General features: G+C 32.1%; 1 protein-coding gene across 23 annotated transcripts in view; it reads left to right on the top strand.

The window, feature by feature from the left end:
• LOC132948024 (dystonin) overlaps positions 1-25,456 on the top strand; it is a 75,939-nt gene that overhangs the window by 31,511 nt on the left and 18,972 nt on the right. For 10 of the 23 annotated variants that reach the window (XM_061018269.1, XM_061018277.1, XM_061018271.1 and 7 more), the window contains 27 exons: positions 1,883-1,944; positions 4,476-4,493; positions 4,618-4,662; positions 4,988-5,077; positions 5,787-5,864; positions 5,927-6,019; positions 11,755-11,918; positions 11,997-12,112; positions 12,185-12,288; positions 12,353-12,568; positions 12,640-13,028; positions 13,090-13,297; positions 13,369-13,737; positions 13,818-13,841; positions 13,918-14,388; positions 14,451-14,726; positions 14,799-15,146; positions 15,223-15,483; positions 15,557-15,771; positions 15,949-16,099; positions 16,350-16,433; positions 16,534-16,764; positions 17,813-17,889; positions 17,976-19,215; positions 19,702-19,848; positions 19,922-20,946; positions 21,655-25,393. In XM_061018269.1, coding sequence (XP_060874252.1) covers positions 1,883-1,944; positions 4,476-4,493; positions 4,618-4,662; positions 4,988-5,077; positions 5,787-5,864; positions 5,927-6,019; positions 11,755-11,918; positions 11,997-12,112; positions 12,185-12,288; positions 12,353-12,568; positions 12,640-13,028; positions 13,090-13,297; positions 13,369-13,737; positions 13,818-13,841; positions 13,918-14,388; positions 14,451-14,726; positions 14,799-15,146; positions 15,223-15,483; positions 15,557-15,771; positions 15,949-16,099; positions 16,350-16,433; positions 16,534-16,764; positions 17,813-17,889; positions 17,976-19,215; positions 19,702-19,848; positions 19,922-20,946; positions 21,655-25,393 — 10,241 coding nt within the window. Of the gene's footprint in view, positions 1-1,882; positions 1,945-4,475; positions 4,494-4,617; positions 4,663-4,987; positions 5,078-5,786; positions 5,865-5,926; positions 6,020-8,559; positions 9,238-11,754; positions 11,919-11,996; positions 12,113-12,184; positions 12,289-12,352; positions 12,569-12,639; positions 13,029-13,089; positions 13,298-13,368; positions 13,738-13,817; positions 13,842-13,917; positions 14,389-14,450; positions 14,727-14,798; positions 15,147-15,222; positions 15,484-15,556; positions 15,772-15,948; positions 16,100-16,349; positions 16,434-16,533; positions 16,765-17,812; positions 17,890-17,975; positions 19,216-19,701; positions 19,849-19,921; positions 20,947-21,654; positions 25,394-25,456 lie in introns of those variants that run through there. The other 13 variants (XM_061018278.1, XM_061018285.1, XM_061018275.1 and 10 more) reach the window with 8 other exon arrangements.

Below are 25,456 nucleotides of genomic sequence, written 5' to 3'. Positions count from 1 at the left end.
GTGTATGTTTAAACACATAATATAGGTAGGTACTCATATAGGCACTTTTATACAGTATACACATTATACATTGTTAGTTTTGTTCATTCAATTTTTCAAAATATAGTTTTAACTTTTAAGGTTCTGAAGATTTATGCTGATGTATAAATGTATTAGTTAAAGGTATGGTAGTGCCAAAGCCAAATTATGATTTCAATTGGAATTATTCCATTTGATGTACCCACTTGACCGTCTGCCAACCTAAAAATGTGTACCATGCTACCATTTATTACATATTATTGTCTCTAGTTAATTAAGCTGAATGTGCCATTTTTTATTTTAAAAATATTTGTCAGAAAGTTTTCGTTGAAAATTTGATAGTTTATAATATAATAATTATTTATACATTTCTTGAGGAATTCTTTGTTTTTTCGTTTTGCATTTTATTGTACAGTTAATTTTATAAACAAGCAGAATTTAACATCATTGTCTGATAATAGGATATTACTAAGATTAGAGGACGTAATGTCTGCATTTGTTGTATCCGTCTTATAAACGTACAATATGGAAAATTTGAGTTCTGCCGAATACATTTTGTGTTGATGGTGTTTCAATACAGTATAAATTAGCCTATTTTCAAATTTTCAAGGTAATGAAATTCTCTGTGTTACTTTATATCGCTTTTTTCGATGTTTTAATTTTAAGCTAGTGAGTTATGAACATTTTTAAATGTTTATATTTTACATAAGTATACTTATAACTTATTTTCATAATATTATGTCAACATTTTTTCTTTCATATCAAAAAAAAAAGTGACCAGAGAACAGATAATAACCTTTCAAATTGATGACAGGTTAATTTATACTGTAATTTAAGACTCACAACACAAAATGGGTTCTTTTAAACAAAAATGTGCTATGTTATACGTTTGTAAGATGGAGACGACACGTGCGAGCATCACGTTCTTTTAATTTTTAATTATAAATTATTGAAATTATATAGGTATTTTTTTGACACGATGCATTTTTAAAAATATGGAAGTACCTAAATCCCAAGTATTTATTACAGTTTTAAAATTATCTATGTATATTGAATATGATAATTTAAACACGGCGTGTACGATGACATATGTAATGGAACAGTTATAATTAATTTGGTTTGTCACAAAAATAAAAAATAAATATGAAATTTATATTGACTTTGCGTTTAAATAAATTATCATAATAATGTGTTTTTGTAAATATTATCTTATAGGTAGGTAGTACCTACAAGTTAATATTATATTAATTATTAGGCAGCGTATTCCGCTGAAAACAATGCTTATACAATTAAAATAAACTGTACAAAGACGTAAAATGTTCCAAATAGGTCGAAGAAAAAATCGAAGCGAAATGCATAGACGATAAATAAATTCTTGCAAATTCGATTACGTTTAACCGGAACGCTCCCAGATAGAGTAATTACACGGTATTGCATGTCTAATGAATATTGGGGCACAGATTAGTGTTTTTGTTACTTGTTATACATTTAAAATTTAAATTTAAAAGATTTTAAATTTAGAAATGTTGTAATTATTTGTATAGTTTTATGTAAATTTATTTGTTTTATAATAACTATAATAAGTACGTCATGTTAGATGAAGTTTTTTTTTGCAAAATTTCATGTTAGATGAAGTTTTGTTTGCAAAACTTATATAATATTATGTCCATAATAACGTGGCAGAACGTTATAAACATAGTGAAACGTATATTATAACTAAACGTATATTATATAGGCCGTATAATAAATGGTTTGCTATTGTGTAAACTGTTATATGGAAAATATATTTTTAAGTTTTTAACCGATAAAAAATAAACTATAATATTATTAACTTTAAACTAAAGTTTTTATATTTTGTTTTCAGATGAAAGAGATGCCATACAGAAGAAAACGTTTACGAAATGGGTGAACAAACATTTGAAAAAAGTGAGTCATATAACATGAGGACTTAAATGTATTATATTTTACTATATGTATACTTATATCTATTATAATAATATATAATATGAATACAAATAGGTATTGGATAGTAGTTAGTACATATAATAATGTTAGTGTTATACTTAATAACATATTATAATACATATAATATATTGTTTAACATAAAATTCTTAAACTTTGGGTTTAGTTTTATAGATAGTACCAGCTATAGTCGACAGTCGTTATATATGTATTAATAATTATGCACCTGTCGAGCACAAAATATAATATATTATACATTCCCATTATTTGAATAGTGAATTGCATCGTTTTTGGTCACAAAGGAGTCTTATCATTGAACTAAACAAACAAACGTGAATATTTGTACTTGTTGACGTGTATATAAATATTTTTATAACCTAGTCATTTTGTTATGCTTAGTTGAGCCTGGAACTTTTTTAAGTAATAAAAATATATTGATGTTCAAAAACATCATTATATTTATATTTTAAAAATAATTATGGTCTGACATTTAAGAATATATCTCATGTTTATGTTGCATTTACGGTTTTAAGTGATACCTATATTTTTACGTTATATCACTATTTTTTCTATCACTTAAAACTATTAACTCTCATTTAACTCTCTTGTAAAATTAGACACTAAATATTTAGTTTTACAGTTAGCAATCTTTTTATAAATAAAAATAAAATCAATATGTTAGATCTTATGTGTATGCATGGTGGAGTATATTATTTATGGATATAAATAATTATAATAATAATAACTTTATTGTAACAATAACTTATCTTATTAATATTTTAACAAAATATTATATATACATTTATAAAATAAAAATATTTATAAATTAACAATATTGCAACACCTTCAAAAAGAGCAAATCTTGTGCTGGGAGAGCAAATTCTTAAAAGGAAAGAAATGTAAAATATAAGTACATATAAGCATAATAACAAATGATAATAAATACAACTTATAAAACAGTTTATAAGGAGACTTAATTAGAATACCCAGTACCCACATAATATAATAGAGCATCTAATGGGGTAAAAAATCTAATAATAAAATAATGTTCTTAAAAATCTAAAATCTACAAAAGTTTGTAAGTACTTACATGTAAAATTAAAGTTAAAATTATAAATGTGAAAATTTTTAACTTTGAATTGTCATCTTTTTCGCCGGACTCAAATAATAAAATATACTCTATAGTAATATTCATAAATGATTAAGAGATGTGATATGTACCGCTGTTGTTTTTTGTTATAATAGGTATCTATTTATATTTAATTTTAGTATACACAGTCAATACATTAAATCATAATACATTAAGATTTTTGAGAACAAAAAACCTTGTTATTACGCTTTTATGATAGTTTTAGTGAATTTTTGTAGATACACAGTGAAAGCTTTCGCTGATTATCCGGTTTAGTCAATTTTCCGTTAGAAATTACATTATTAAAATATATAGGTACAAAATTGAATCCAATTTTATCATCAGATAATAATGTAATGAAAATAATAACGAATGGTTTCGATAGAAGTTGGCACTAGATACTATATATGTATAATATATATTGGTTAGAATATTTTTTTGGTAGGTAGTTAAAAATATCGGTGGGTGAATCAAGCTTTTTGTATGCTGTATCCTCTGATTAGAGTTTTGTTCGTCTATGAATTAACCTAAAACAAAATTACTTAAAATACATTTAAGTCAATAGGACGGTTATTCATACAACCCAAAAAAATATAATGCATCAACGTTTTGTTAAATAAAATTTACGTCACCTAACTATTAATTTGAAGTGTACAAAACTAAACTTTACATTGAATAAATATTTAAATATTTATTTCCAATCAAAATGTAATGTATGATAAATAAATTTAGTGTACCCAACCTATTGTTTTGGTACATGTTAACATTTTTAATTGATTTTATTTGTAATTACTACAGTGTTTATATATATTTTTTGATTTTAGTATGCATTTGCTTATTATTTTTCTTCATTATTCTATAATTTTTGGGTCAAGGTATAAATAACATAGTACCTAAAAAATATCAACGCCAACTTACTTTTTTGTACTAGTTAATGATGTATCCGCCAACACAAAACGGAAACATTTAAATATCATATTATTCATATTGAATAATATATTTTGGTTTGGCAAAATTATGTTTTTAGGATTGGCATGTGGTGGGTATATATTACTTCCGCTATCGAAAACAAAATGAAATTTATCTTTCAAAAATATAAAAAAAAAATATATCTAAAATTGCAATGCATTACTTTTTTTTAGGGGGTATACCTTCTTGAGTATTATGGGGTTTTATAGTATATTTATATCAATATTTATATAGGTACAACCGTAAATAAATAAAAACTTATTATTTATGTCACATGTTATAATATTATATACTTTAAAGTTTAGTAAAATCATTATAATCTGTGGATTAAAATTAACATTTGCTTATATCAGTTATTGTATGTTTTTTTTCCATTTACCTGAATATGTGAAAGCAGCATTGGAAATACTCGAAGGTAGGATAATTACTTAGAAATAAAAAATAATAACTCACGTTTTAATTTGACACGATCGAAAGGATTTTCGTTCATTTTTCTCGTAATTTATTTTAAAAGTAAATGAGCAAATTGTATGTTTCAGACATACACTTGTTTGCAGGCGTGTTCTAATTCTAGTTGTTCTTGTGTAAGTTTACTTGAGTTGAGCGTTTTCAAATATTTTCTTTTGAGTGATAGTTTTAAAAAAAATATTAGAAGTACTAATTATAACCCGTAGGTTGTATTATTTTGTGCGTGTAGAAAGTTTATATTGTTTGTCACTGCCTTCCACGTGTTAAGTGTTTAGTAGTCTATATCACATTTTTCTGACTGTTTTTATATATATTTACATATTTTATTAAATTGTGGATCTGTAGCATTGGTTATTATTATTAAACATGTTGACGCTTCAATAATAATAGATAACGTACATGAAATGCGAGTGTTTAACAATAAATTGTTTGGCTTTACAGGCGAACCGTCATGTTGGAGACTTATTCATCGATTTGCAAGACGGTCTGAACTTGATATCATTACTCGAAGTGTTGTCCGGAGATCAATTGGTAAGCAATAAATAATAGTAAATAATAAATATATAGACAAGGCATAACAAAATTATGTATGTAGGATGGTATTTTTTTTTAGAAAAAGAAAAATGGTTTTACATGCATCGGACATTATTTTATATGTTATTACTTATTAGAAAAATTACTTTCAAGGTTTCTGGGGTGTGCCTCTATAGGATTTGTAACGTGTCAGATGATCATTAGGCCATAATAATCGATGTTTTGAGTAATCGAAAACTTTTGATTGTGGCTCAACACGATAGTTTTTGTGGGCGGTTTCGACAATTCTGACGCTTTTAATTGTTATCTTTTGTGTTTGGTAATTTAAGGGGTAGGCTAGTACTATTATATAGCAGAGTTGTAAAAACCTAATTGAAGGAAAATGCTATTACATCCAAGAAAGGTGTTCCCGGCAAACCGGACAATGATAATTACGGCCAGCAGCTACTTAGAACTTGATATTCCGTATAAAGTGATGCGCCAAGGCCTGAAATACATCCTTGTCTTTGTTTTGCTGGGGAAAATTGTGTAATACAATTTGTAAAAAAGTCATTAAATTGTGCCTATTATTGTTGAGTTTCAATGAATATATTGTATTATTAATTTTTTCGTAAACACTGCAAATCGTATATTTGATAGATTGACAAGGACAAGTTACTTAGTTACTCTAAATATTTATAATAATTATAACCGAATTAATTTCCAGCCAAGAGAAAGAGGCAAACTGAGATTTCACATGCTACAAAATGTCCAAATGGCACTGGAATACTTGCGTTTCAAAAAGGTAAATACTTTTACTTAAATAACAAATAGTGCAAAGTTATAATCATTTATGTGTGTTTTTAGATCAAACTCGTGAATATTCGGGCAGAAGATATTGTAGATGGAAATCCAAAACTCACGCTGGGTCTCATATGGACCATTATACTTCATTTCCAGGTTAGTGTCGTTAACTTTTATTGCTGGATATGGGTATTTATGTCCGGAACGGCATATTATTACAAAAATAAATTGTTACACAACGCTGGTCACGTGTGATAGAACAAAACACAGGGCGCACCTGAAAACCGCGTGTGGTTGATTATAGCCTACACGATCAGTATTGCTAGTTTTTACATTTTCAACAATTCAAAAAAAAAAATACACAATTTAAATTAAAAGTATGTAAAGTAGTTGCCAGCTAGAATAAATTTTAAAAGGTGGATAATAATTTAGTTATTTCTTATTAGTTTATAATTATCCTTTTCTTTTTATTTAAAACGTTCAAATATACAATTTCAAAATACACCTTAAAATCGAGTTGATTACTGAAGTTGCAGTGTATTTAATTTATATATTTGAATATTAATTGATTTTAGTCATAATATCTTGTTGGATACTGATGTAGTTAGTTGACGTTAGCTGACCTCAGAATGGTTAATTCATTATATGATGATATTACTTAAAAATTTAATATTTTAATAGAATTTTGTATTAAAAATGATTAAAAACTTTTTTTTAGCATGCTAAAATACATATTTTATAGAGTATTAGAAATGAGATTTTATATTAGGAGTTGGATAGGCAACTATAAAAGCATCTAAGTAATAGTAGTTACCTCAAACGCTCCTTTTTAATTAATTATTAAGAATGTTTTAAGTTTTTATCTTGTAATAACTATTATAGTTGTATGTAAAACAGGGTAAATAATTAATTATTAACTTCTTTAATTTTCTTACACCTTTTTATTAAAATCAGCTGGTTCCTATTTGTTTTTAATGTTTTGTATCATATTTAATACTATAAATACGTTTGTTTTTCTCTATTTTTTTTAGCTTCTTATTGTAAAAACATTTCTAAAAGTATGTATTTTTAATTATTAATCGCATTGCATAATACATAATTCTTTATATAAATATAAATTAAAGTTTTCCGTTCAAAATTGTAGTAAATATAAAAATTCTGAACAGATAATTTTTCTATCGTCATCGTTCTATACAAATTACCACCGAATGATATGTATTAAGTAAATTTTAATGAATAATTAATAATAATTAACTTTTTTTTTTTAAAAATATTTTGTCTTTAAACAATTATAACGAATTTAATTTATTGTTTTATATATAACTATAATATAAGCACATCTAAGTTGCGTATGAGATTTTTTGTATTTTTATGGGTATCTACACTAGGTAAAATTATACCCACCACGTAACGACCATATTTTTCAATTAAATATATTGAAACGCGTGAAATTATTATATTTTAGTCAATATAGTTGTGTATCAGTATTTACGGCACCGCGCGTTCTAAATGTCTGAGACAATGAGAGTATTCTTATTCAAACGGAGGAACGGTACAATTTTTGTTTTACCAATCATATCACGAATAGAGGCGTTACTCGTAGTAACGTACGTCACGAAATCACAATTATGATTTATGTGATACTGTCGTCGTCGTGTATTATAACGGTGGCGGCGCGTGTCATCGCATTACACCATATACTGTCATCGCGGCACACTGTATACCTTAATGTACCTGCAATATTGACGTCGTCGTGATTTCCCGGAAACATATTTTTAATACGTTTAATATGTAGGTTATATATTGCGCGCGCAAGCCGGTAAAAAGCACTAGGACGCGGGTGATTGTGAAAATCTGTTTTTGCCGTGAGTAAATATCCGGTCTTAACCCTGATTTCCCGCCTCCGTCCGTACTGGTGTGTATATCTATAACGCAGGTATGTTGCGTGCACAGCGGTGCGGTGTTTATGTAATCCGCGGCCTCCTCCAGCGTCCGCTGGGCTGGTGACTCCTACGCTATGGTTCGCCCAAGGTCCCCGGCGACCCAAGGATCCGAACGCACCTGGCTGAGCGCTCTTTATATGGATATGTGGTGCACACCGTAAACGCGGCGATGAGATTTTTGGCCAGGTCGAACGTGGGCTCAACGTCCGTGGGCGCCGGGCGTTGTTATCGTAACACATTACATTACCTACAATATAATACCATAATATTCTGGTAGACCATCTGCGACGACTGCTGGTGCTTTTCGAGGGGGCCTAAATCGTACGACCGACGAGTCCTACAGCCTGGTCACTTGCGTTGGGCAATCGTTGTTTTTTCAATGAAACCTCCGCGTATCTAATCCCGACTCCGCGGAAGAAAATCTCGCGTATGCGTATCGCGTCTCTCGCAATATTATTCAATGGGCCCCCCCCCCTTCACCCCAGTGACCGGGTGCGGTGGCGGTGCGTGTGCGTGGTTATAACCTTGAAGTGCGCTTTTTTATTATTATTATTGCGGGCAGGTACCATACGCAGTCGCTGTGGTTCCCCTCTACACACACACACACACACCACAGCCGCGACAACACTCCGTATAGTGTACCTGTATACCTGCGAGCGTGCGCTCCTCCTCATCCTCCTACTCATTCACGTATTGCCTTTCTGCTGCAACACCGGCCCGGCCCCCGACGGCTTAACACGGTTCAGTTATCTCTTGTGCACCGGCCGTGTCGCGCGTGCAGTCAGTCGTCGTCATCGTTGTTCATCGTTGCTCAGTAACGGTTTTGCTGCTGCTGTCGTCCCGGACTTGTCGTATGCAAACTATATTTACGTACATACATCGTCGCGATACACACGCCCAACGCATTTGACAGACGTCGTTGTAAACGGTTTTCGGAAACGTCTCGTGCGCCGCTATGCGAGCGAAGAACGATTGACGCGAGCACCCGGATAAGATCGAGATCGACAGAGATCGAAACGCGGACGGTACATCATGTACCGGTTCACAAAAGCCTCCAAGGAGGTGTCGTCGTCGTCGTCGGCGGCGGCTGGTCGCCCGGGTGGTAGCCGGCTGTTCATGCAGGGCACCCGGGAAGGCGACGACGACGTGCGCGACTTGCAGTCCGTGTACACGAAACGTCACCTGTCCACTGAGGTGACCGGGTCCAATCACGAGTCGCAAAAGGTGGACAGGCGGCCGGAAGTCGGCAGGCACTCGGTCACCACGCGCGTCCTGCGCAAAACCACCGTGCTGACGCGCGGCGTCGAGGTGTCGGCCACCGAGAGCATGATGAAAACCGGACAGATGATGGTCGCCGACCAGCCGTACGAGGAGTCCAAGAGGACCTCGTCCAGACATCACCATCAGGTCATCAAGACCAAGAAAGCCAAGGTAGTCTCGCGCATCGTGCACAGCACGCGCATACGTGCATACCGATATGTCTTATTATACCTATATGATTTGTTCGCCAGGCTCATCCTGTCGTGATGGGTTGTCTCCGGATCGAATGTTTTCCTATAAACTAAATAATAGCTCGAAATCGCTACGGTCGGTATCAGTCTCTCGGCGGTTTGGCGGGAAATCGGTCCGAATGGCTTTTTCGCGTGCAGTCGAATGGAGGTGGTCTATAGTTATTTTGAGTGTTTTTCGTATAGTATAGTTATATTCGCGTACAACTTGACATTTTTTCGTGGTATAGCTGTATATCGCTGTATAGGACACATGTTTTGTTGTTTTGTTCCATTGAATAGTTTTTTTTTTCTTTTTCCGCTTTCTTATGCGCACAGATAAAGCCGATCCGTTTTCGAATGAAAGTGGTTTACAAATTATAGATACATATGCAATATATCAACACATAACGTTTGCACTATGTTCGACACATTATGTATATAGTAGTAAAGTACTTAACCACATACACGCACTGCTCACGCACCATAATATAATATATATATATATACGATGTGTCGATGCAAGCAACTATATATATTATATTGGACGCGGTGTAAATCCTAATTCAGTTATTACTCATTACAGTAAAACCTCTATATGTGGATACACCTCCACCCCCCCCCCCGGTAACGCTTATTTTTAAATATTTCATTAGAAGATTTCATATATTGTACTTGTACATCACATTCTTCCAATAACAGACACACACCTCTGTGCATCGGACCAATTTTCGTCCTCCACCACAGTCCGTCTTATATATTATAATATAGAGTTTACGCGTGTGACATGTTGTGTTGCATTCCTTAATCCACATTTCGCGTTTAAAGTTTAAACCAAATATTTTAAAAGCCATTCAAATCATGGTAGAAATTACATTTTGGTCGTCATATTAAGCTTATCAGTTTGATTTCACACATCATGTTTCATACATAATTTGTTTAATGATAATCTTTTAAAAAGTTGATTATCTTACAAGTATCTAAATTATATTATTTTTGTATAGTTTATTATTACATAATTTCTTTTAATCACAAATTTATTCGTTTACCGAAAAGATAACCACCGCCTTTGATAAACTGACGAATATTTATTTTTTATGTATTTGGTTAGTAATAGACGACAAGAGTCCATAAAATGTAAAACTTGTGTATTTAATTTATTGTATACCCGTTTATCGTAGGGCATTGTGTTGTTGTTATACAATCGGAAATGACACAGATGAGTGGTTAGCGTATTGGGGTTCATTTATCATAATTGTATTGATGTTCAAAAATTCGATATAAAAGTTAAATTTGCTGATTCGGGTACTTGGATTTAAATTTTCTCGCACATATGCAGACTGCTTGAGTGCACGTACCGGAAACAAGAATAAGGTGAACGAACTATGTGTTTCGAAGTGAACGGAGCGATTGTTAATGAAGAAGTGCTCTGAAACAAGAATAAAAGCTTGACCATGCTTTTTTGGTTATTTATTGGGGCCGGTAAAGATTTGCATCAAAAACAGAACAAGACAAACATCATCAAGCCTACCTACAATATTTTGCGCTATATATTTACATGTTGTTTCTTGTACCGTCTACTATAGGTAATGTATACAGTTGTATACTGTACATCACCTGACTGAAACATAGTTAACATGTATACAAACATGGATAGTATCTACATACATAATATCTACGTTTTACACTGTACCCGCTGCCATAATAGTGAAGAATAATATGACTATGATCAGGGCACGCATGGATGGTTTCTTATGCATACTGTACATTTCCTTCAAACGCGCATAATGATGGTGACCTGATTTTTGATTTCTTTCTTCGCGCACACATACACTTTACAAGATCACACACACACACACACACACACACACCCATAAATCACCTCTCTCTCACACACATAGGTACTCTCTTACTCTATCTTAGTTTTGGATCGAAGTCTCGACTTTAAATCTTCTTCATGAGTAAAAATTTGTTTTACTTTTCGTTCGTTTGCTCGAATGATAATTTCAATAGAAGAATAAAAACACACATAATTTGTCCTACTAATAAATGACATGGGCGAGAATGTGTTGTGAACGGCCTCTAGAGCGGACCTACTGCCCATTTAAGGAGAAGACTGGTGGCTCGGTCGAATCGTAAAAAACACGTATACCGAATTGTATTTTGTTTTCGTCGGCGGGCTTGCGCATTGTTGACCCTAATAATAATTGTCTTATTTTTTTTATTATTATTATTCTGTGTAAAAATACATATTCCTATATATGTACAATTATGTATATGGCACCAATGTAATATGGGTAATTCGAACCGCCTCCGGTGGGACAAGAAACCTTATGTGGACATTTAATACGCGCGTCGACTTGTAATGGCGCGGTTTTCGATATTTTTATTATTTTATTTTTTACGTTTATATTATTATTGTTATTTTTATTTATTATTATTATTATTTTTTTTTTTTTAGATATCTGACATTGTGGTTGGTGAAGAACCGAACGTATCGGCGCGTGACGCTTTATTGAAATGGGCTCGCAAATCAACATCGAAATACCCAGGTGTTCGGGTGTCGGACTTCACGTCTTCTTGGCGGGATGGCATGGCATTCAACGCGATTATACACAGAAATAGGTACCTAATAACATTTTTTTGTGGTTAAAAATTTGTCATATGTAATAAAAATTAATATTTATTGTAATCTTACCATAGACCGGATTTAGTCGATTGGCGCAATGTCAAAAGTAAAAATGTTCGTGAGCGATTGGAGTCTGCATTTTACATAGCAGAACGAGAATATGGAGTCACCAGATTATTGGATCCCGAAGGTAATCATCATAGTTGCATCATAATATTTACATAGATTTTGTAAATTAATTTTTGTAATACTTATTTTACAGACGTTGACACCCACGAAATTGATGAAAAATCGATTATTACTTATATATCATCATTACACGAAGTGTTCCCAGAACCTCCGCGTTTACACCCTCTTTATGATTCTGTAAGTAAAAATTGAATAGTTTTATTTTCTAAATATTTATTATTTTTATTTTATATTTTTGTAGGAATCTCAACAACGTTCTGGGGAATATCGTGAAATTGCCTCATCACTGAACCGCTGGATGCGTGAAAAGTTATCTGTAATGTCCGACCGTAATTTTCCATCAACACTTATTGAAATGAAAAAATTAGCATCTGATTCTACTAAGTTTCGTAATGAAGAGCTTCCACCTCGCCATCGTGACAAACAACACCTGGTCCATTTATATAAGGAACTTCAAGTAATAAATAATACATATATATGACATGTGTTTTTTTGGTAGAAACATTCATAGAATTTTATAATTTATAGAAATATTTTGAGGCTGTTGGCGAAAATGATATTGAACCAGAATTACAAGCTGATGCTATTGACCGTACCTGGAATCGTTTGATGATGTCATACCAAGATCGAGATTCTGCTATTCAGGAAGAAATAAAACGTCTTGAACGCTTACAAAGATTAGCGGAAAAAGTTCATCGTGAAACCAAGCGCACCGACTTAAAGTTGGATGAGTTGGAAACTAGAATTGTGGAAGAAGGTCGCCGGGCAGATAGATTGCATCCATTGGATGCAAAACACAACGCTGATCAACTGGAGACTGAGTTGCGTTTATCTGAAGATACTATTCAATCGTTGTTTGTTGATGTGCAAGCACTCAGAGAAGGACGTTACGTGCAGGCACCTGAGTTACAAAAGAGGTACTACTATAAACTATATTTTATTCATTAAATTATTATATTTTATATATTTTTTATTTAGGGTGGAAAAACTGCATCAGAGATGGGTAAATTTGCGTTCTTTGTTGCATTCAAAAGTTCTTACTCCTTTGGCTACTCTATCATTTCCAATTGTTGAAGAGCGTACAGTTACCAAACAAACACGAACCATTCTGGAAACTCGACTTGTTGATACCAATACTCATTTTCGTTCATTGCAAGAATGCATTGATTGGTGCAATAACAAATTGGTAGGATACATTTGAAAATTAGTTTTTTTTAATGTTTTTGCTAATTTTATGTTGTTTTTATGTGTTTATAGAAACAATTACAGGAAGCTGAATATGGTTCAGACTTGCCTAGTGTCCAAGGGCTTTTGGACCAACACCAGCGCGAACATAAAATAATCGACCAATTCCATACTAAAGTTGAGCATTGCATAAATGCTAAGAGTAATTTCCACGGAGATGAGCTATCTCTGTACTCACAGCACTTGAATACATTGCAGAAAGTTTATGCTGAATTAGTTACTTTCTCTAATAAACGACTATCTGATCTAGAAACATTGCAAGACTTCTTGCAATCAGCTACTAATCAGCTTATTTGGCTCAACGAGAAAGAAGAAATTGAATTAAATCGTGATTGGAGTGATAAAGATTTAAACATACCATCAATTCGACAATACTATGAGGTAATATTTAGTATTTATTATAATATTATATAATAGGTTTAATTTTTAATTTTTTAATAATATGTTAACTAATTTTTAAGCATGCATTTGGATCAGGGATTGAGGTTGTGTGTTTTGATTAAATTTATAGACCCTTATTATTTTATGTTTTATAAAAATGAATATTATTTATTTTTCCAGTCTTTAATGTCAGAACTTGAGAAACGAGAGATTCAATTAAGTTCGGTCCAAGATCGCGGAGAAGCGTTAATTCTTCAGGGCCATCTTGCATCAAAGTGTATTGAAGCTTATATTTCTGCATTACAAACACAATGGACTTGGTTACTCCAGTTAACTCTTTGTTTAGAAACTCATCTAAAGCATGCCACTTACTATCATCAGTTCTATACTGATGTCAAAGAAGCTGAACATTGGTTAAACAAACGAGACGAGTTACTAAATTCTGTTTTTAGCCAATCGGAATTTAGTTTGGATGATGGAGAACGTTTGTTGAAAGGTATGCAAGACCTCCGAGAAGAATTAAATAACTTCAGTGAAGTGATTGGTACACTTGAAGATCGATCAAGGCAAGTAGTTCCACTGAAACAACGTAGACTTCCAATTACTAGACCTATACCAGTGAATGCAATTTGTAGCTTCAAACAAAATGGGGTATGTTAAAAAAATGATGACATGATGAAACAATTAATGTTAAACACAATTTTTTTTTTTAGATTAATGTAGAAAAAGGTTCTCAATGGTTGCTCCATGATAATTCTGGACGAATCAAATGGAGAGTGTCCAGAGGAATGAATCTAACTGATGATTCAAATGTTCCTGGTGTTGTATTTTTAATACCTCCTCCTGATCAAGAAGCTTTAGATTCTGTAGATCGTTTGCGTAGAGCATATGATCGTTCAACAGCATTATGGCAACGTAAACAATTGCGTATGCGTCAAAATATGATATTTGCTACTATCAAAGTTGTCAAGGGTTGGGATTTGGCTCAAGTAATAAACATTTTATTTTATTTTTATTTTTTAAATTGAATTAACTTATTTTGTTTTTTTTTTTTTTTATAGTTTTTGGCCATGGGTGCTGATCAACGTAATGCTATTCGTAAGGCATTAAATGAAGATGCTAATAAGTTGTTGAGAGAAGGTGATCCAGCTGACCCTCAATTAAGAAGACTCAAGAGAGAAATGGATGAAGTTAACAGGTTATTTGATGAATTTGAAAGGCGGTCACAAGCTGAAGAAGACAGTAAAAATCTTACCCGAATGTTTACTGATCAAGTTAAATCTATTCAAATTTCATTGGATGAATATGAACACACATTAAATACTAGATTGAGTGCCCCTATACCAAGAGATATGGACACTTTGGAACATTTAGTTATTCAACACAAAGACTTTGAAACGTCACTGAAGGTATTTTATTCATCATTTGTTAGATTATGTAATAGAATAATAATATTTTATAATAATAATTTTATTTGTACTATAGAACTTGGGTCCTGATGTAGAAGCCATGCAAGCTACATTCAAAAACATACCAAACAAAACAGCAGCATTACAAGCTAAACATGATAAGGTTTTGAACCAATGGAACCAGTTATGGAATCTCTCTCAGCTTTATGTTGAAAGACTCAAGTGCGCAGAAATAACTTTGTCTGGGTTAGATGATGCAAACAATGTTATATCAGATTTTGAAATAAAATTAGCATCCTATGGTGAAATGCCTTCTGAATTACCGGCTTTAAAATTAGTAAATTAATTAATTTCATTAATATTAAATTTTAAGTTCACAGTGATATATTTATGTGTATAATTCTATAAAGGTGCATCAAGATCTGATAGCATTACAAAAAAATGTTGTCCTTCAACAGCCAATCATTGATCAGTTGGTTGAAGATAAACACAGTACCAGGCGTTTAACAGAAAAATCCAGACACCACTTACCGCGAACTGCTCATCACGATTTGGATAGACTAGACAGTGATGTAAATCGTATTACAAGCAGATGGAATAATGTTTGTAGTCAATTAGTCGACAGGTAAAATAATAAATTACCTTTAAAAAAAATTAAATTCACTTATTACTAATTCATACACCCGCAAAAATAAGATATTAATCATCTTCTAATACTAACGTGTATTACCATTTATCATATCAAAGACTTTTTGTTCACTTTAATTTTTCATTAATATTTTACCTATCTTTGTTCTTACAGGCTGAAGAGCTGTGAAGCAGCTTACGATCTTTTGAATAAATACAAAAATTCGTACCAGTCTGAAGTTAAAATCATTGATGAGAGCTATGTTAAATTGAATAATGTTGCACCTCTTAAAATGCAAGCAAGAGATCTTACAGAAACTACTAAAGTAAGTGTATATAAAGATATAAAGCTGGCATAAATCATTAAATATAATATGTTATGGTGAGTCATGTACTTTATTTTACTTAAACTGAACAATTGCATTGCACGTTTAATAAACAATACATAATAATTTAATATATTGTATAATATTAAATATTAATATAACATAAGTGTATACTGTATTACATTATTCAAGTAAAGCCTCACGGCCAGAACAAAGGTTTTTTTATTTATTGATCAAATACATCTCGTAGGCTTTGTATAACAAGGTGCAGGAACGTACTAAAGCAATTGAGAGCGTCAATGTGGACGGTGGCAGATTTATACGAGAAGCTAAGGTAACGACGCTTTTTAACATAAAATAAAAATCGAAATTTGCTGTGATAACCATTTAACAGACCATAACAAAGACTATGCGTATAATTAACCCGCAAATAGATATATGACCTACGACTTCAACATTACTGTGCGTGGCTGGTAGACGAAGTTCATCCTAGCCTTGATGCCAGCAATCATAATAAAGGCCAAAATATGGATCCCAGTGTTGGTGAATTGGCTGTGTCTCATGAACTTGACGTGCTCAACCATAGATTTCAAGCATTGCTTAACATGCTGATTGACCAGTTGAAAAATCTAGCATCAGTCAATACTGATGATCTTGAACTACAGGTTAGTAAGATTATTTTTAGAATGTTAAGCAAGTAGGATCCATTATCAATATTAGTTAAATCTTATTAATTTGATTTTATAACTAGTATTTACTATTGTCTATATAATATTTGATTTCTTTTAATCATCCAAATGTACATCTATTGTTTTTATATTTATGATTTCAAAAAAAAAATTCAAGTTTAAAAAAATATTAAGAATAACAATTGATTCTAAATTAAAATAGTAATTAAGGGTGTCTTCAAATTTTTTTTTTATTATATTTATTTTAAACTGATAAAAAAAAACATTTCAATTTAATTCAATGATTGTCAAATTGTGTAAAATATACGAAGATTCTATAAAATAAAACAATTCATCAATTCAATATATTTATAAGCCCTTATAAACTAAATTTAAATTATGAGATGTATAATCTTAAACATAAGTTGACATTATCTAATTAATCACAATTAAAGTCGAAAGAGATAATTTTTTTTATTGCAAAAGATTCCAACTACATACTTATATTTTATTGAATGGTGTTACAATAGTATACATTCATATAATTTGATGATAAATATTAAAATTAAAATTTCATAGGTCTATAAATACCAAAATTATTGCATCTAATCATTATTATTCTGGGACACATACATTTTGAAGTTTGGCTCCCACTTACCAATTGTAGTGTTATATAAATATATAAATGTCTGGTTAGCTTACAATGATATTTAAATAAAAATATTTACGTTTGTAAATTTCAAAATAATACTACCTTGTTTTTACTTAGGTCAATTTAAATTTTTATTAATACATTGTGTTAATTATATACTCTTGTGTACGAAAAACAAATATTTTGTTAAGTATAGTTGATTACACCTACACAGTAACACTCCTCTTGTCAATTATTTTGCACTTTTAGTTTTTACTACAAATAATTAAAAATGGTAGAGTATTGTTCCCTTGAAGTTATTAAGCAACATACTATTACTGTAAGATACCCAAGGTTTGGCTTTAACCTATCAATTTATCTATTAGAAATGATTAGTCTAAATAAATGTTGCAGGAATATGTGAAGACATTAGAGGCTAGGCCGTTGCGCACATTCAGAACTGAATTCAATATATATGATACCATTCCTGAGTTAGTACTTGATACTATATAGTCTTAGTATGTTTTCATAGTTGTATGATTAAAGTTGTGTTGTATTTTTTTTTTTAAAATTCTAGTGTATCGACAAATGGTATAGACGAAACAATAACAGCAACAAATATAGATCATCAGTCATTTGCAATGGGTAATCAACATTCTACCCAAACTGTCGAATCTAATGGTGATGCAGATATTCGTTCATTGCGTCGACGTATGGAAGAAGCAACCGGACTTGATGATGATATTATTAATGCTCCGGGAATTGTTCATCCCAAGACTGGCGAAATTTTAACAGTAGGCGAAGCAATTCGTTTACGAGTATTAGATGTACGAACTGGTCGTATTGCCACTCAACCAGGTTCAAAATCTGGTTGGGTAACTATTGAGCAAGCTGTCGAGAAAGGACTAGTGGACAAGGGTTTAGCAAACAAACTTTTGGGTCCGTGTGTTGTTGGTGATAATGGACCACAAATGACTTTGCTGGAAGCTATTCAAAAGGAATTAATGGATGCTGAACGAGGACCAGTTGAAAGGATAAAGGTAAAAAATGAAGAACATATTGCTGATTTTAGTGAAACTCTCAATTCGAGTGAGGTTAGGGGTGAGGTATTTCAAGTGTTAAATAAAAAAGTCACATTAAATGAAAAAGAAATTACTGTACTTGACGCCGTTCATCAAGGAAATTTAGATAAAATTAATTTGGCTGAAGATGAATTACAACTTTTAGCAAAACTTAATGGCCTCAAACCAAAAAGTACATTGAAAGTCGTATTGACCAAAACATTAGACGCCTTAAAAATTAAAGAAGATCCTAGAACTGATTTGCCAACAGAAGGTTGGAGTTTATTTGAAGCAATTAAACAAAATTTATTTGATCCTGAATCTGGTGTTTTTATTATACCTGGTACTGACAGGTTAGTATCATTTAAAGAGTGCATTGATATGCGCATTATAAATCCAGACTCTGCTGTAGTAGTTGATCCAACTAAGCCAAAAACATTATCATTAAAACAAGCACTGAGAAAAGATATTTTAGATGCCACTGGCCACTATCAAGGTACTACAATGAAAGAAGCTATAGAAGGTAACTTTGTATATGATCCATCAGCTATTGAATATGTTTCTTCACCTGTTGAAACAGTCGAAGTAAAAGGTGGTAAACGTAAAGTTGAACGGTCTAATAGTTTGAGACCTCAGTTTTTTGTACAAGAATCAATAACAGAAGAAGAATTAGAAGATTTTATACATAATGAGTGTAGAAATGTACCATCTTTACCTGTATTACTACTAGAATCAAGCACCACGGGAATAACCTTGGTAACTTCAATGATGTAATGTTATGCCATGCATGGTGTATTGTGATTTAAAATTATATAAGTTGTTTTGTCAACAAACTTTAAATTAATTATTTATTAAGAGTAGCTTTTTTTAAATTTTCTCTTTTCATAGCTTTTGTGTTTGTGTTATTTTTTTCAGAACAACCAGATTATTTTTGAAAGCTATACATACCAGTTATTTTTTTGCCTGTATATTATGCCTAACAAAATTATTTTTGTGATGTTATTATAACAAATGTTGTATGTTGTTTTTTTTGTAAAGGCTTATTTTAACTGATTTACAAATGAAAACAACAACAAATGAAAACTAAAATTAGTTTTTAGATGTAATAAGCTTTTAATTTGTATGCATCAAAAATAATATTCAATATGCTAAATATATAATTGCACTAATTTTTTTTTAAATTTTAACTGTTATGGTTCTTATTGATGTTTTTATAACATAAAATGAAATTTATTTTTATAGCAAGCCATGGCAGAAAAGTACAAACTCTGTGATGACACACTGTCAGAATACTTAAACTGGATTGGAGAAATTGAAGACAGAATTGCAAATCAAGATATAGCTCAAGAAGGTTTAGATCAACTACGTAATCAAATAAACATTTTAAAAGTATGGATACTTTAAATTTCTGCATTAATTTATATTATATTCAATATAATATTTATGTACTAATATTTTTTAGCTGATTAAAGAAGAAATTGATTCACAATTACGTCCTATTACAACATGTTTGGATCAAGTACGTCATATAATTGCCACAGGTAGTGAATACTTGTCTAGAGAAGAAATAAATAATGTTGAGAAGAAAGGAAAATCTCTGAAATCTCGGTATGACCATGCAAATGAACGCACTGATAAACTGCTACGTCGCTTAGTCTCTGCTAAAGATGAACTGTCCAAATTTAAATCTGAACTTACTACATTTACAACATGGATGGATAGAGCTCAGCGCACTCTTGATGAAAAAGAACGAGCATTAGCTAATATAAATAGACTTGCGGATACATCATCAACTGAATCCACAAGGGAGTTTGTGTCTGATGTAATTTCACACCAAGCAGATCTCCGCTTTATCACAATGGCAGCCCAAAAGTTCATTGACGAGTCTAAAGAATATCTAACCTGTTTAAATGATTTCAGAACTGGTTTACCATCTCGACTTCATCATATTGAACCAGTATCATCACAAGATAGTGTAATTAAAAATACAGTTATCAATGTCACTAATAATTATAGAGATTTATTAGCACGAGCTAATGCCTTGTCTGATAAATTAAGTGGACTTAACTCTAAACAGAGAGAATATAAAGATGCCTTGAACGCTGTTAAAGCTTGGCTTCGAGAAGCTGAACCAAGAGCTATTAAAATCATTAATGAACCAATTGGTGCCGATCCGAATGCTCTCGAAGATCAATTCAACCGAACAAAAACTTTGAATAATGAATTTTTGGGACAAGCTAGGCTTATTGAAAATGTTAAACAAGCTGCAGATGGTTTAATTAGATCACTTGAAGGCCAAAGTGGTATCAAAGAAATTGAGGCCATTCAAGGCCCAGTTAATGAATTGGAAGATAAGTACAGATCTTTATGTAATGGTTTAGCTGACCGACTATCACAATTGGACACTGCATTAGTTCAATCACATGGTGTGCAAGATGCTTTAGATTCATTACTTCATTGGTTAAATGATGCTGAAGCCACATTAAAGTAAGTTTTTTTTTACATATTATTTAATATTTGCTACTCATGCATTTGTTGTCTTCGTCTTACGCACAAACAAATTTCATTCACTAGTTTGAATAGTGTGCTGTGAGTTTTGATATTGGAGGGAATTTACCTATTATTAAACTTTTATCTGTGCTTTAGCATCGGCTTTTATTTAATATTTTAATATTCAAGTGATATATGAGTATTTTTAATTTGTGATATTTTCCTACTCATAAGTTGTATAAACATTAAAATATTGAAAAAATCGCCGACGCTTAAACATAGACGATGTTCTACCTAAAAACCTAAATGTTTGATAATAGGTTAATTCACTCTAACATTAAAACTAACAAGCACACTATTGAAACAAGTAATCAACAGTTTGGTATGTTGTACGTTTATAAGATGGAGACAACAAACGGATGGGTAGCGTCCTCTTAAATTATAAGTTATAACTTATAACTCACCTTATCAATATTTAATTTCAATTAATAACCCATTTGTAACATGCAGTTCTTTAGTTACCTATTACCTATTATAATAGTTCCTTATTTCCTCAATTATATTACTTTTAATTCAAATTTTTTTTAACAACAATGATTGTTGTTGCATTAAAAATATTTTCAGTGATTATCCAAGTTATCATTAATGACTAACATTTATTGGTAAAATTATTAACTTGTCCTAATGAAATAAATTTTTTTATAGGAATATAACGAGACCAGTAAGTTTACATACAGATCGTCTTTCTGAACAAATCCGAGAGTACAGATTGTTGCAGTCAGATATTGATACACATAGAGCAAGCGTTGACAGCGTCGCACATTCTACACAAGAGTTAATGATCAACTCAAGCAATCCTAGACTTGCCAAAAAAATCGAGGTTAAGTTAAAAGATGTTACGACTCGTTTTGAAAAGCTTTTGGATAGAACTGCTAAACGAGGTGAATTATTAAATGACATCAACCAAATATTGTCATCATTTAATAGTCAAGCAGCAATGCTTGAACAATGGCTGGCAAATGCATTAGATAATTTCAACGATATGCCTGAAAGCAAGTTGGATGATTTAATTGCTCAAAGAGACTCTCAACGACAAGCATTAGACCAAACAATACGTGACGGAAAAACTCTCATTAACAATAAGGATGTAACCGACACTCCTCCTGTACGTGATCGTGTAAAAGGATTGGAAAACCAATGGAAAAATTTGAACCAATTATTAGAAGAAAAGCAGAGATTATCGAAAGCTAAAATAGAACAACTTCAAGCATACGAAAAATTGAGAGATCAAGTATTAATTTGGTTAAATAACACTGAGAAAAGAGTTAACCAATTAGAAAGTGTGGCTGTAGATATGAATATTATTAAAAATCAAATCGATGAACTGAAACCAATTTCTAAGGACCATCGTGATTACAGCATTACTATTGACAGACTTAATGACCTAGGAGCTACATTTTATGATTCTAGCCTTACCAATTCTATGAGAAGACGTAGTTCAGTGTCTCCTACTAAACGCTATTCGTTGGACTCATTAAGAAAAACTTCTAGGGATTCTCCTAGAAGTTCTGTTGTAAGTTTCACCTACAACAGAATTGAAGATGGTTTAGATGACAGCCCTGTGCAGCAGGAATTGAATGAAGTCAATAATAGATATAACTTATTAGGTGTGAAAATATCAGACAGACAAAATGAATTAGATACTATTAGAGATGACGTAAGAAAGTTGGTTGAAAATATGAAAATATTAAACCAATTTTTAGATAGAACACAGAAATCATTACCAAAAGAGAGTATTCCTCTGACTAAAGAAGAGTCTGATAAAGCAGCAAAACAAGTTAGAGCTGTACTTGAAGAAATGTATGAAAAACAATCTTTGTTAGATAGTACTAAATCTGGCGTAAATGATCTATTAAAAAAGAAACCAACTTCTCTTGGAGCTGATAGATTACATGATGACATTCAAAATGTTACAAGCCGTTGGAAGAACTTAAATGATATTTGTAAGAATCGCATTCAACTTCTTGAAGACTTGAAAGATTTCCATGACTCACATGACAACCTTTCGAACTGGTTAGGATCCAAAGAGCGTATGTTAAATGTCTTGGGTCCAATATCATCAGATTCTAGAATAGTACAAAGTCAAGTTCAGCAAATTCAAGTGTTGAGAGAAGAGTTTAGAACTCAGCAACCTCAACTTACTCATTTAACATCTGTTGGTGAAAGCATACTCAATAGACTACCAGACCCCAACTCACCGGACGCTCAACGATTTTCTAATAAATTAACAGCAATTTTACAAAAATGGTCAGATTTACTTGGAAAATTGGAAGATAGAGCATCCAATCTTGGCGCAGCAGCTGATTCCACCCGAGAATTTGATGCAGGTCTTGCTCGTTTGACTGAAGCATTGCAAAATATTTCTGATCAATTAGATGATATTTCATATGATAAAGAACCAGAAGAGAGGCTTAGAAAAATACAAAACTTGGAAAGACAATTAGAAGGCCAAAGACCATTATTAGCTGATTTAGAAGATGCTGGCAATCATTTGTGTAATGTATTAGATGACCCGGCTTGTAAAGCAGATATTCAAGCAAAATTAGCTGCCATTAATCGTCAATATAACAACTTGCAAAAGAAATTGGACAATAAAAAAGCTGAAATTGAAGGATCATTGAAGGACGGTAGACAGTTTGAAGCTACCTGTGCTTTGACACTTGGTTGGCTGTCTGATCAATTAGGCAGTCTCACAGAACGTCTATTAATATCTGCTGATAAAGATATATTACAACAACAAGTTTCTCAGTATGAGCCAATATACAAAGAAGTATTACACAAAGAACATGAAGTAATTATGCTTTTGAATAAGGGTCGTGATATGTTATCACGAACTGGACAACGTAACGAATCTCGTAATTTGCAACGCGATTTAGACAAAATACAACAGAATTGGGACAAACTGCGTAAAGAAGCTGTAGACCGCCATAACAGACTGCAAACATGCATGGAGCATTGTAGAAAATATTATAGAGCCCAAGAGTCCTTTACACCATGGTTGGCTCAAGCCGAAAATAAATTAGAACTTATTCGGCCAAACAGCTTTAGTAAAAAAGATGTGGATAAACAATTGAGAGAATTGTCTGCTTTTAGAAATGAAGTTTGGAAACACTCTGGTGAGTTTGAAAATGTTAAAAACCTAGGAGAAACATTCCTTTCTTCTTGCGATGTGGATAAAGAACTTGTAAAACAAGAACTATCAACCATCAAAACTCGATGGGATAGATTGAACAATGAATTGATGGAAAAAACACAATGGTTAGAAGACATTTCAAGAAAGTTATCTGACTTTTCCGACAACCTTAGAGATTCTGAACACGCATTACAGCGTTGTGAAGATAAACTCACTTCTCACGATTCGGTTGGAGGTGCGGCACGTGATCCAAAGCTGTTGGAGAGAATCAAAGCATTGCGGGAAGATGCTAAAAAATTAAGAAATCCATTGGTAAGTCTAAGGCAAACAGCTGGTGACTTGGCTTCAGAAGCTGTTCAAATGGGTGTTGGTGACTCATTAAAATTACAAGATGATGTTGACAATCTTATGGATAGATTAGATGATTTAGAAGGTAAATTGGACGATAGGTGTTCACAATTACTTTCAGCTTCGACTGCATTGGCACAATACGCAGATAAAGTCAAAGCTCTGGGTAAAAACTTGAATGACTTAGAAGCTGAATTTGACTCGTTGAAGCCACCTGGTCGAGATATTAAAACTGTTACTGGACAATTAGATGAAGTAGACAAATTTATCAAGAAAATTGCAAGGGCTGGAGATGATGTTACAGTAATGCTTGAACTAGGCCAACGTTTGGAAGACTCTACTTCAATGCGTGATCAAGCTGAATCACTGACACGTTTATTAAACAAACTTGATGAACGAGCATCAAACAGACAAACTGATCTTGAAAATATTTTAGACAGACTACAAGCTTTTAAAAATAAGCACGATAATGTTGTTCAAGACATAGAACATGCAACTGATGAATTTAAGAGTTTGAAACCAATTGGATCTGAAGTGGAGGCAATTAAATTCCAACAACAAGAGTTTGGTTCTTTCAGAAAGAACACCATTGAGCCACTAATTTTGTCTGTCAATGAAGTCAATGGTGTAGGTCAAAGATTAATACAATCTGCTGCCAGGGGTGTAAACACTGGTATTTTGGAAAAAGATTTGGAAAAAATGAATGACAAGTGGAATGCACTCAAAGAAAAATTAAACGAGAGGGACAGGCGTCTAGACTATGGGCTTTTACAATCTGGCAAGTTCCAAGATGCTTTGGATGGATTTGCTAAGTGGTTAGCTGATACAGAAGAATTAGTATCTAATCAAAAACCACCTTCAGCTGATTACAAGGTCGTAAAAGCACAATTACAAGAACAAAAGGTAAATAATTATATATTTTTTAATTGTTATTAGATTAATAATATATGAAACTTAAATAAAAAT

The sequence above is a fragment of the Metopolophium dirhodum genome, chromosome 7, assembly GCF_019925205.1.
Source record: "Metopolophium dirhodum isolate CAU chromosome 7, ASM1992520v1, whole genome shotgun sequence".
Taxonomy (NCBI): domain Eukaryota; kingdom Metazoa; phylum Arthropoda; class Insecta; order Hemiptera; family Aphididae; genus Metopolophium; species Metopolophium dirhodum.
The sequence above is the reverse complement of the archived record's forward strand: the minus strand, read 5'-3'. Positions and strand labels throughout refer to the sequence as shown.